The 13567-nt window shown below is 39.4% G+C and overlaps 1 protein-coding gene across 2 annotated transcripts in view; it reads left to right on the top strand.

The window, feature by feature from the left end:
• Window positions 1-9442, top strand: part of Lsamp (limbic system-associated membrane protein) — a 600188-nt gene extending 590746 nt beyond the window's left edge. Inside the window, exons 8-9 of one of the 2 annotated variants that reach the window (XM_013028532.1) lie at window positions 2802-2834; window positions 8736-9442. In XM_013028532.1, coding sequence (XP_012883986.1) covers window positions 2802-2834; window positions 8736-8833 — 131 coding nt within the window. In that variant the 3' untranslated portion in view covers window positions 8834-9442. The remainder of the gene's footprint in view (window positions 1-2801; window positions 2835-8735) is intronic. The other variant, XM_013028533.1, reaches the window with a different exon arrangement.
• Window positions 9443-13567: the final 4125 nt, after the last annotated feature.

The raw sequence follows: 13567 nt of genomic DNA, 5'->3' as shown, positions 1-13567 counted from the left end.
ACATCTGACAGTGCTTTGAGGGAACATCTAGAATCTTCTCTCTATGAACTAGAATCTCCAGTGCTTTGCCCATTGTATCAGATTTGGCTTTTTTGTACTATGTTACCTTCCATACTTACTCACCTAGGTATATTTGCCCAGGCAAGATCAATGTGTTGAAGGAAAGTTTTTGTGAAACGCCTCAAAGTCATTCTGATGAGTGTCTTGAGGAAACCCTACAATAATAATATTCCTGGCAGTACAGTTTATTTTCAAGAACATCAATCACCTTTTTCACTAGAAAGAGAACAAGTTTCAGTTAAAGTTTAAAAAAACTGAAAAAGAAAAAATAATATGAAAGACTCTCTTCTCAAGGAGTAGCAGCATTTCATTTCTGCTCTTAAGCAGAGAAAAATAAAACTCCTCTCACTATTGCCACCTTGTGGACAGAGGTGCTCTCTTTAGCCAGCACATAGGAACATGTGTGAGTATGACCACAAGATGGCAGCATACAACCAGAATTTCCAAGAAGGCAGCTCCAAAATACAGTTTTGTGCTTCAAATACTCTAGCTACAAAAGGGAAGTAGGGATCTATAGGTTAGACAAGCAATCTATACTCTTTTCTTAAAGGAAAATGTGATTCTGAGTTCCAAGATCATTTCACAGACACCTTGACTCATTTCAGGAAAAGGAGGCACAATTGAACTGATCTATTTGTAGGCTTTTGAAAAAACATTTCAATTACTGTTTAAGTTGCTCTGATATTTTCTTCATTGGGTGTTTTTTTTACCCATTTTTTTAATAATCTCTCTTTACTTGACTAGTAGGAAGTGTTTTCTTAACGTATTGATTAGACATATAGACTCAAACCAGGCTCTGGGGGCTCATGCCTGTAGGTCCCAGCTACTCAAGAGACTGAGATCTGGAAGACTGTGGTTTGAAGCCAGCCCAAGTAGAAAACTTTTCAAGAGTCCATCTCCAAACTAACCAGCCAAGTTCTGCTAGGGGAGAATTTACTTCACCCTGTGATACAGACCATAATGCCAGAAAATATACTGTTTGAGGGTTTTTTAGGTGGACAAATGAAAATTCCACAAGGAAGGGGATTAAAGGGTTGCCCCAAACCTTGGATACTATACAGACTTGATTTTAAAAATAGGATCCCTTTCCTGCTAACTAAGAGAATGAACTACTCCGATTCTCATTTTCCAAAGTTAGTGGGATGTGAGCATCTATTTACTTTCACTGACTGTGAGTGTTCTCTTTGGAGTCATTGTGCATGCACAGTGCCTACCAGGCAGGGTCTGAGCTCCAAGAGCCAGGCTGCAGTAGCTGACCTGACCCAGGCCTGCCTCAGAGATCACACAAACACAATTGACGTCGTCGACAGAGATGAAGAGTCATCTCGAGTCATCTCAAGTTATCCTGAAGGAAAGCAGAGTTTAACATTCAGAGATTTCACTGGCTCAAGGAGCGATGGCAGAACTTCCCTGTGGAAGTTGACATCCAAATGCTGAGTAAGTGAGTGAGTGAGTGAGTAAGATTTTTAGTAGCATTATCATTGGGCCATGAGCCATAGAGCAGACAAAACATGGTGTGGAAATTCATAGAGGAAATCTGGTGAGATGACAGATAGCAAAGAGCCCCCAAGAGCCAGACTAAGGCTTTGTGTCTTAAGCCACCAGAACTCATGAGCAAATCTCAGACAGGATTAGAAGGAGACAGAGGGTCTGTTTAAGAGACTGAGGCTGAAAAGTCTTGTCACATCACTTTTTCATTTCAATCATGTTGCTCAGAAATGTAGAGCTGTGTGCTAAGGGCCAGAGAAAAGAGTATGAGTATATCATAGAGACTCCTAAAGCATTAATCTGGTTCCAAGATTCAACATGGTGTCTGATAGAAATCTTGCATATTTATTTCTAAAGATACAAGTGTCTTGTGGCTTATTTGATAAGGACAATTAAAATGAGACACCTGTGATCACTTCCAACCTTGGCATTTATTTATATGCGCAATAATTAGCAAACCTACTACCTCTCAGGGTCTCAGGATCTCATCTGAGGTCGACAAGATGTACAATGTGCTGCCTTCATGGAACATATATTCTAATGGAGGAGATAAACTCGAAATGTCTAAGTATGCAACAGGGAAGCATGTAGAGATTAAGTGGCTATTTAGATTACAATACTCAGTAAAGATGAGTGACTCCGATCAATATCATGGTACACATAAATGGACAAGTTCAACTGAAATCCTTTGTCCAGCAGTTTGAAGGTTTAAAACTAAGCAGAGAAGATAATAGAGTGTATTTTTTTAATATTGGGAAGAATTTCATGGTTTGGGGACATTGCTGTAAAAATCAGGATAAAGTGATCTGGTTAGCAAGACAGAGATGTGGGAAATGAACATTTCACGCAAGTGGAAGAGAGTGCAAGAAGGTTTTCAAGTTTGTATGGATTTGTCTGTTCGAAGAAGATCAAGAAGTCAATTTGCTTGAGTGGAGTGAACTGGAGATAAAATGGCGAGATGTCCTTGGGGATGAGACACAAACATACTTCTCTATGTTCTGGGTTCACAGTCCTCACACACCTGTCTCCCATAACAAATCTGTTACGTTTTTACTGTCTCCAACTGCACATTTCTCCAACGCAATCTCCTCCCATTTGTCCTTCATTCCATCTCTGTCAATCTGTCCTACTAAAGTCTTCTTTCCTCCTTTCCTCTCATTCTCCTTTCAGTGGAGAGTACCAGACAACTTCCATGTTTGTTCTAAAGTGATTAAGAATTATTTTTTTTGTTTTGCTCGATGTTTCTTTTGTAGAAATTGGCACCACCGTGCACTTCAAGCAAAAAGGTATGGCTCTTCCTTCTTATCTTCAATGTGTGAGTGACCATCTCCAAGCCAGCTAGTAGTCTATAGTCTTCTATTCTTGAGTTTATTTCAATTCAGTCATTTGTAGTGACGTTTCCATAACAAACGTGGGGCTATTTTGCAAGTTGTAAACTTTCTCATTTCCTAAAAAAAAAAAAAAATCATCTTGTCCAACTTATCCCGCTCTGTGTGTGTGTGTGTGTGTGTGAGTGTGTGTGTGTGTGTGTGTGTGTGTGTGTGTGTGTATACACTGGTACTGGGGCTTGAACTCAAAGCCTAGGTGCCGTCCTCTTAGTTTTTTTTTTTGCTCCAGGCTGCTGGTCTTCCAGTTGAACTACAGTGCCATATCTGGAAATGGTGTTTAATTGGAGATAAAATATCTCATGGACTTTTCTGCCAGGGATTGGCTTCCACCTGTGATTCGCCAAGCTCAGCCTCCTGAGTAGCTAGAATGACAGGTGTGGGCTACCAGCACCTGGCTTCTATTTTACTTTGGACCATTTTTATACCCCTCAACCTTTAAATGGAGTAAGTTATTTTCAAGCACGCCATGTTCTCCCTCACCACCTCCATTCTTCATCTTCTGGGATCCATTTTTAATTCTCACAAAGCAGCGTTTTTAGGAGAGCCGCCTCCTGCTAACAGGCCCCGCAAAGACACACGGGGCATGCTCTGCAGACATTTTTGGGTTTTGAAGGAAACACACTGCTAGATGATGTGTAGACCTAGCAAATGGGGCAGGGGCTCTTCAAAATGAAGCCTCGTTGTAGTTACTATTTCCTCCAGCCCCATCATTCCCCGGATCTTCCTTGAGCCTCACGTCCTGCTGGACCCTCCCAGGCACTGAGGTTTCATGTCCTCCACGACCTTCCGTCAGCCACGTCCCCATGCTCTGCATTCCTGTCTCCACAGGACAGTGCAGCCATCCCAAAAGCTCACTGCACACACCCTAAAGTTCAAACAACTTCTAATTCTGAGTTGCCTTCTCCACAAGCCAAATAGATAACATTTATGGCACACTAGAGCCACTGCATGGCTGGACACCACCACCTTTAAGTCTTTGTGGTCACCCAGTTGGATCGGTGATTTTCTCACAGGAAGGTGTGTTCTTCTCTGAAATCCAAAGAACATGTGACATCCAAGATCATTATCAAGAGTCAACACCTATTCTGTGGGACTTAGGCTCTCCCAGAATCTAGGAGCCCCAAAGATGATGAGTACCTGGTTGCTGGCTTCCAGTAAAGGTTCATTCACTTGTTTACAGTCTGCTAACAGGCCCACACACAAGGCAGCAGGAAAGAGGCAGTCCAGAAGATGAATTTGGAAGTAGGGCCATTGGAGACAAAAAACGAAAACAAAAACAAAACCATAAAACAGCTCATATCTCCTAATGCTAGCTATGATCCTCAAATTACCTATTACATTTAATTATATATAAATGCACATGCACACACACACACACACACACACACACACACACACACACACAGAGCCTGGCATTGGTGGCTCACACCTGTAATCCTAGCTACTCAGGAGGCTGAGATCTGAGGATCACAGTTCAAAGCCAGACTAGGCAGTGAGACTCTTAACTCCAAGAAATCACCAGAAAACCGGAGGTGGCGCTGTGGCTCAAGTGGTAGAATGCCAGCCTTGAGCTGAAGAGCTGAGGGACAGCACCCAGGCCCAGAGTTCAATCCCCATGACCAACAAAATAATAATAATAATAATATGCCTATTACATGTTATCTTAATTGACAAGTGTTAAATGTGATACTTAGGGCTTTGATATGGATGATGAAATGTTATTGTTGTTGTTGTTTTTAAATTCAAAGACCATTAAGGTAAACATCCACAAGAAATCACTAAAATTTTAAAGGATTGGGGGTTAAAATTCATGCAATGACCCTAGTTTATCTGTGCAAATATTTCAGCCTACCTTAATCTCACTTTGTAGAGGTTGAAAATAATGCACACAGACTAATATAAGAAGAACCCACATTTAGTGCTAAATCCATTACTAAGAGAAAACATCAATACTTGTCTTCCTCTTGTCTGTACATTGCCGGCTTGAATCTCCAATTCATTCATGCAGACAAAGCTGTAGTAGTGACAAATGGATGGCAGGGGGCGCCAAAGTCAATCTTATCACTCTTCCCTGTCAACATGGCTTTCCCAGACACTACAACCACAGGCTTTGCCTGAACATTTAGGTATCAAAGAGAGCTATTTAGAAAACTCTAGATTGTGGTTCTCCTCTGATTAACATTTTTTTCACAAATCGTTTAGATTTTTTTAAAAATTTTAGTCACTCCACCAGCCGCTGACAATTCTAAAGACTTTAAACTTAGTTCCTCTGACCTGTTCTGATTCATTCATGTCTCAAAAGAGTATCCAGGGGTCCCTGGGGCAAGATTAAGGATGGTGTGGAATAAATCCATTCCCCAATCCAGGAAATGAACCCAGAGAAATCAGATGAAACAACACAAACCTGTTGGCCTGATCTGAATTACAAAGTATCTGAAAGTACAGGCTCATTTAAAACAGGTGTTAAAAACAACAACACATTGTTCTTTCTTTGACATTTTAGTGAAATATCAATGGATCTGGAACCTATAACAGAGTTTCCAGTATAGAGACTTGCTTAAAAAGGGAGGAGGGGAGGAAACAAGGGAAGAATAAAGGAAGGAAGGGGAATACTCATATTCTTCAACTTCAGATATTTTATCAATAATTGTTCCTTATTTTATTTTATCAATTAATTCATTAATTTTTGGTTATGGGGCTTGAACTCAGGGCCTGGACATTATCCCTGAGCTTTTCTGCTCAAGACTAGCACTCTATCACTTTGAGCAATGGCAGCACTTCCTGTTTTCAGGTGGATAATTGGAGGTAAGAGTCTTATAGACTTTTCCGCCTGGGCTGACTTTGAACTGCAATCCTCAGATCTCAGCCTCCTGAGTAACTAGGATTACAGGCATGAGCCACCGGCACTTAGCTAAGTGCACCTTCTATAAGCATTGTTACCCCAAGGTACCACACAGTTTTCACCCAATATCTCAATTACTCTACCAGTGACCCTACCCTGCTTTGTCTCTGGATGTTGACTCACCGACTTGTAGTCATACCACTGAATTTTTCTCCTTAGTGTTCAACATTAAAAGCTTTGATCTAATTAAAAAATGAATATATTGGATGCAGGTTAGTATTTCATTTATTTCTGCAATCCAAATTTCTATGTTAATAATGATGCCATTATTTACTAACTACCATATACCATGTGTATATATATATATATATATATATATGCCTATATGTATATATGTGCACAGAATGTGGTTATATACAAAGATAGGATTGTTGTTTGTTAGATGAAAAACATGTCTCAAGTTTTTGCATTGTATGTCTATTTGCCCATCTATTCTTAAGACTAATTTATGTTTGCAGACTCTTGCTTTCATTATATCTGTCAGTATATGAAAGCACGTGCTGAGCCTGGCCATCTGGCACGGGAAATAAGATTTTATCATTTGCATTTCCACAAATAAGCAGAAATTTCATAACTATGAACTAAAACATAATTAATGATTTTGCTGATTATTCTTCCCTGAAATAGCCATTAGCTGAAGTAGTCTCCTATGCAGTCACATATATCTGTAATTGTGTGAACACTTGTGATGATTCTCCAGCTATCACCCGTTAGCCTGGCATTTCTCAAGTCTGTTTATTTACTCTCAAAATCAATTATGACAAGAGCAAGTAACAGAAGCACATGGAATAGCTATCTGAGAGCACTTGATAAGTAATATTTGGTAGAAATGGAGATAAGATATATTTAACAGATACATACAATACATTTCAAATATAAAATAGTACTATTAGGGATAAAATGAAAGCTGTTCAGCATAGGCCTTTCTCCATACCACAGAATAAAATGAGGAAGCAGCAATTAACTGTATTATGTGTACTTAAAAAGCCAAAAATATGTTTGTATATCATATGTGTACGGATGAATATATCTACAGCATATGCACTTACTATTATTTACAGATATAAATATAGAGTTATACAAATGCCTATATAATATATGTTATATTTTTCAATGATAGGATTTTGCTTTGTATACTAACATTTTTATTTATTTACTAAATTTCATAACTCTTTTAGCCTTTCACAAATGTCACTCGGTTCCAGGGTGTCAAGATTGTATAGCATCCTTATGATGACATGAGATTACAGAGATAATCACAATGTGATATGTATTTTTTTAACTGAACACCCATTTCATAATATTCCATGGGCAAAACATGAATCAATTTTTTAACTCCACAGGTCCTAAGTTGTAGGTAGACTTTTCCCAATGTCTCACCAATATATCCATATTTACTCAAATGTACTCATGAGCTCAGGCTATCTAATATAGAGAGAAGAACTAAAAGGGTAAGGAAGTAAAATAGTATCACTAGACTAGAAGCTCAGGAAATGTCAAATGAAAGAACTTTGCTGCTAAAACTTAAAAACCTGTGGGACAAAAGACATGGAAAGAGTAGATTAGGAAAGACATAAGCGAAGCCTAAATCCCTTGGACTCTAGTGCCTACTCATCAAGAGTTTACCTCAGAATGCTGAATTTCTTTGAGTCTGACTTCCTCATGAGGCAGATATTTCATGGTAGCAAAAGTGCCTTTTCGTAGGAGCCCACAGTCATTCCAAAAAGCAGAGAATGAATTGGGCTAGTTATTTAATTTGTTCATCTTGTTTCCATAGCTCTATTCATATAGAGCACAAAACTGAAGTAAATAATATTCTTTATATTGTCAAGAAGGCATCAGTCATAATTGTGTCTAGGCTGGCAATCCGAGGGCAGCATGAGGGAAGAGAAGCCATGCTAAGTTCAATTCTCAGGTTCAGAGCTCAGGCTGCTCCAGGCTTTAACTGCCTTTTAACTTCCCAACTGGACACGCTTGTTGTTGATGTTGTCCTTAGTGTTTTGATTTTGGAGTTTTTTGTTTCTGTTGTTTTGTTTTTTAATTAAAAAAAATGGCAAATGAAGAGCTTGGGAAAAAACAGGTCCCTAGTTCCTTGGTGAGTTGTTTTTGTTTTTGTTTTATGCTGGTCCTGGGGCTTGAACTCAGGGCCTGGTGCCATCCCTGGGCTTTTTGTGCTCAAGGCTAGCACTCTATCACTTGAACCACAGATCCACTTCAGTCTGTTTGGTAGTCAATGGAAGAAAAGGGTCTCTTGCAGACTTTCTTGCCCAGGCTGGCTTTGAACCCCAATCCCCTGAGATCCCAGCATCCTGAGTAGCTAGGATCATAGGCCTGAGCCCCCGGTGGACAGCTCAATTTCCTCTTAAGACTACAATGTGTTGATTTATTTTCTTCTTTGCTCAAGTGTCACCCATTCATAAGAAGAAATAAATAATTATCATTTCTTTCCTAAGACACAAAGGAATCATGGACTGGCTCCATGTTTTATTGATGGAGCTGTTTTGCCCAATGGACAACACACTGTGGGGTTGCTGAGAGCCCCCTTAGCAATGCTTGCAACTTCAATCAACTCTGGCCTCATGGTGCTTTGTGGGAAAGAACATGGGAGAGGAGCTGGGTGGCCAAGGGACTGCAGGGTCACCAGACAGCCATGATAGCCTGTGTAGAGTTTTTCCAGCAATAGTTATGGACTTAGGTGTTTCAGCAACAGATTTCCCTTTAAGATGCTTGTACCTCACCATGGACAAGAGCTTAGGGAAATTGCAAGCCCTTCCTAAGCATTGGCATAGAGGTATCAATAGCTAGCCTACCTTTCCCTGACAGCAGTCAGCTGTCCCTCAGAATGGCAGTCTATAATTTCTCTTCTCTCTCTCTCTCTTCCTTTTTTTTCTCTGCAGGACCTGGATCGGTGAGAGGAATCAATGGATCCATCAGTCTGGCTGTACCACTGTGGCTGCTGGCAGCATCTCTGCTCTGCCTTCTCAGCAAATGTTAATAGAATAAAAATTTAAGAATAATTAAACATACACACACACAAAAATGTCACACAGGATACAGAGAGAGAGAGAGAAAGAGAGAGTGTGCAAGATTGGGGGGGAGAACATTTATTTCACAGTTTTGTGTGTTTATAAATGAGGGGGAAATAATGCAAACGAAGAAACAGATACAACATTTTAAACAATGTTAAAGTCCATCAATAAAAAATATACCTATACTTCAGAGTGGGGAAACAAAATGCTACCAGGATGTGTGTGTATCTACTAAGCAAATGAAGGCTTGTGTAAAGACTCCATCATGCTAAAGACATCTGATGTTGTAAAAATAATAATAATAATAATTAATAATAATAAGACAAGAAATACCAGTTGGAAATTAAGCAAATCCCCACACACACTTTATTCTTCCTTCCTTCATCCTTTTTCACTTGTGGGGAAAAAAAAAAATCAAGATCATACCTTCGGTGTTTATATTGCCATGATCTTTTACTTCTGTTTTTCATTTGAGCTGACCTGTAGCCATTTTGGACTATCAATGGAGTCCCTGTGTTGAGCTTTGGCCAGGCTCTCCTGCCTTCACGAACTCTCCAACTTTTGAGATCCTCCCCTCCCCCTCCAGTGTGTTCGATCCTCCCCTAGGCCTCATTCCAAACAGTCCCTTTCTATCCACCCCTTCTCTTCACCTTCACTACTACCCCTTCCTCTCCCCTCCCCCTCCAGAGCACTCATCAGGCCGCAAATGCTAGGAAGTGCCATTTTAATTTCTCTCCACTGTGCGCGTGTGCCCAAGTCTCTCTATCTCAAGTGAGTGTACATGTGTATGAGCGTGTGTGTGTGTCTCTCTCTAAAGCATGCCAAGGGAATGGCCCGTGTGTACATAGACTCATTGTGCTGTAGATGCTGTCCTGCATTGTAATTGTGAGATGCGGCTGTCACTAGTTGCTCGGGGAGATGATGGGGTGGGGGAAGGAAGGGGAAGGGAGGGAGGCAAAGAGCAGAGTCCCCCCTCTCGTTCATGGCTGTCACATGACATCAGTGTGTATTCAACCTGAGCTGTGCCCCTTCCAAGGCCAGCACCCCCATGTTCCTCCTAGTCTCATCATCAGAACCCAGTCGGGAGTCACCCAGAATATCACTGTCCGTGAACGTGCCTACGACCCATTGGGGTGAGCGAACAGTGGGACAGACCAGCGATGCCAATGACCTAGGGGAGCAGAGTGTCCGACGTCACAAGTCTGAGGGATTCATAGAATTCCTGGCATGTTTGCAGCTGGGCCCAGTGCCGCTGGTAGAGCATGCAGCCTGAACTGAACAAACCCCCCCCCAGAGTCAGGAAAGTGTCCAAGTGGTATCTCCCAAGGGAAGATGGATGGACCACATGGAGCTCCTAAGCAGCCCGGTTCTGCCTCCTTCTAATCTTCGAATAACACTGCATCTACCCCATCAATTCCCCCGAGCAGCGATTGTTTCCTCTTTCAGATATAAAATTGTGAGAACGAGGGAGACAGGAAAAGTGAACAGATGCCCAAGTCCATTCCCACATTCTGGGGACACTGTGAGGCATTGCCTATAATTCCGTGTACTCCTTTGCAGATTTTTTGCCCTGGTGTTCTAAGCTGATATTTTGTTTGGGTTACCCACGTTGTCTCCCTTCTCTTCTACCACTGATGTGTGTAGCACCAGTGTTCACAGTGGTTCATCATTATCCTAAGCCAGACCAATAAAAGTTGCATTCTATTCACCTTTGCCGTTCTATTTAAATGGAAATCCATCTGGGTCATCTGGATACTAACACTAAAATATGAGCTAATCCTTTCACCAAATATCTCAGCAACTGGACATTACTTCCGATAGAAATTGTGTAAGCAATACAAAGCTTGACATCTCCATATCACCAAAAGAGTTTTCTTGAGTAAGGTCTTGCAGAGATTGCTGGCTGTCTGCAGATAGTTAGCTTTGCCAGATAACCAACCATTGCTCTTGTCTACACTATGGGCATGTTGGAAGTGGATCCCGTTGTGCAATGACAGGGGTTTATTGTTGAGGTCATAATAAAATGTAATCACCCAGAGCCAAATATGGTAGTTCATCTCGTTTTTGAACCTTGAAAACAGCTGTGATATTATATAAACAAGAAAATTCATGAAAGAAAGAAGAAAGACAAAGAAGAAAGACAAAAAGAAAAAGAATGAGAAAGAAAAGGAAAGAAAAAAGAGAAGGAGCCTGGAGGAAGTGTTTCAAAACTCTTCTAGGGAGTCTGTATTCTTATGACACATTCTTCTCATGATTTTTCAACATAAAACAACAACTTGGGGATGAGTATATATGGCAGATCTTGAGATAGGACAAAACTCTTGATCACAAAGGTAGGCTAGTAAAATACACCAAAAACCCACGTTCCTTTGTAGCATTCATTTATTGACAGAAGTTTCTCTAACAATTTGGTCTTCTTAGTAGAAGAATAAAAGAATATGTGTTCCCCATATGTTGACCAGATATCCACATTGTTAAGTGGAAAATGCATGCTAATTTAAAAATACAGAAAGGGAAAAGGAGCTGATGGTTCTGATGTCATTTAGTATTCAGTTTAGGAACAGATGCTGGTGGACTGCCACAGGTTTTAGTCACACATCTGGTCTTATCGTCTCCACCTTACCACAAGGAAAAGATCTTGGTTTTATGGGAGGAGTTTCCCCATTGAAAACAACTTAACCATGACTGCACTATTTGTGTTCTTGGTTTTGCTATAATAAGCCATCTATTGAACATAAACCTAGGTCTTTTAAGTATGGTGATTTCCTGTTTCTCTATATGATTCTGAGATCTCTATATGATCCAGATTAAGAATATTTTCCTATTCCCATTTCAGAAAGAAATATTGGCCCTAGAGCACTCATAATCTGAAAATGTCTTTAGACCATGTAGAGAATGGACAGCAGCATAGCTCAGAGAATAAGGCCAGACAAAGGACCCCAAGAAATCATGGAATCTTAACACAAGACTTTTTAGAATTTAATCACCTTACTATAAATCTGTCCAAGAATCTTGTTTGTGAGTAACCAATGCACTTAAAAACAACAGGGTGGAAATAATATACTGACAAATGAATGCATCAATTCATTTGAACACAATATACTTCATGTCTTTTACATACAAAATGCAACTTTATCATGCATAAAACAAAATCCTTCCCCTTGACTATTAAGAAAAGTAGAAGTGCCCTTGTCCCTTTCTAAAGAATGAGAACCATCCTAGGTTTTATAACAAGACCACTGTAATTATAATCTGTGCAGTTGGTTATCAAAAAGATTTTGCCTCCTTAGATGAACATTTTTCTTGTTTTAAGACATAAAATCCTTTTGTACAAAAAGAAGCAAGTCTGATATAAAGGTAAATGGGAAGGGTTATCTCACTAGCTTTTGCCTTTCTTCCAACTCAGACTGCTTTTCTTTTTTTCTCTTGCCTTGAACATTTATTTTTTTCTGAAACTACATAGTCACACAACTGGGGCTATTCCTAGAGACCTTGGAAAAATACTAGTGATTTCCATGTTCTTGGGGGAAAGAAGCACAAATCTGTTTCGCCTCCAAAGATGGACTTACCTCCTTTGCATACAGCACCTAAATTCCTTAGCATGAAATCGTTTTGAGATATTACCTACCAAGTTGTGACTTTCACACTCCAGACTCACAAATACATCCTTGAGTTGATTATGGTTTGACTCTTTCTACTGGCTAGTTTCCCTGAATTTCTCATTTTGTTCTTTGCAGGCTTTGAATTATTTGTAGAAACACTATATATATATAAATATATGTATGTGTGTGTGGGTGTGTTTTTAATCTTATCTTTACAGATGCTATATTTACAATAATGTATTATAAGAAAAATTAGAAGAATGGTTTAACCTTAAATGAAAGTATTGAATTTGGTTTATTAAAAAAGAAACTATGCTTAATTTAGAAAGACATGGAGCCCCATTTTATAATTATATGTTTAAAAGAAATCTGCTTCTAGACAATGTATGCTAGGAATAACCATGTCTTCATTTATTTCTTCATGTTTATAAACATTTAGCTTGAATTTAGTCTTGGTTCCCAAAAGCTATCCAGTTTTACAGCAATCTAATTGCAATGCTAGACCCAATTTTAAAAAGTTTTAAAAATCTGAGACAAATATATGTATTTTTTAAAAATGTTGAGATAAGACGCTGAGTTAAGAAACCCAAATCTAATTTATAAAGTCCCCTTTGCCCCAATGATGTGAATTTCCCATCACGGTTGGCATAATATCTGTAAACATTTCACTAAATGCAAAATGGAGTTTGTATTTATATGCCTACAAGTGGGGAAAGAAGTAAACTGTGGGCATTTGCATTTGAGTTTGTTGTCCAAATGTTGCCAACTGAAATTCAAGAATTTGTTTTTATCGGCCATGTACATTATTTAACTCTTGGCAAGGAAGCTGGTGTTAATATTAGGTTTAGGTTTAACATTTACACCAGAGAAATGTTTATGGATATTGTGGAAACCTTATTTTCAAATCTTGATTTCTTCTCAGTGCATTTACATACTTTGTGTTGATTAATAAATTAGGCACTAATCATGTGTAAATCACTAGTTTATGTATATGATATAAACTATGTAAACTTCATTCTTCCACACAGGGCCAGAGTTCAGCTAAGCCTATAAATCTTAAAGAAAACAACAGCAACAACAATGAATGAGATTAAGAAA

Source organism: Dipodomys ordii, unplaced genomic scaffold, assembly GCF_000151885.1.
Source record: "Dipodomys ordii isolate 6190 unplaced genomic scaffold, Dord_2.0 Scaffold111, whole genome shotgun sequence".
Taxonomy (NCBI): domain Eukaryota; kingdom Metazoa; phylum Chordata; class Mammalia; order Rodentia; family Heteromyidae; genus Dipodomys; species Dipodomys ordii.
Note: the sequence above shows the minus strand (reverse complement) of the source record. Positions and strands in the feature narration are given on the sequence as shown.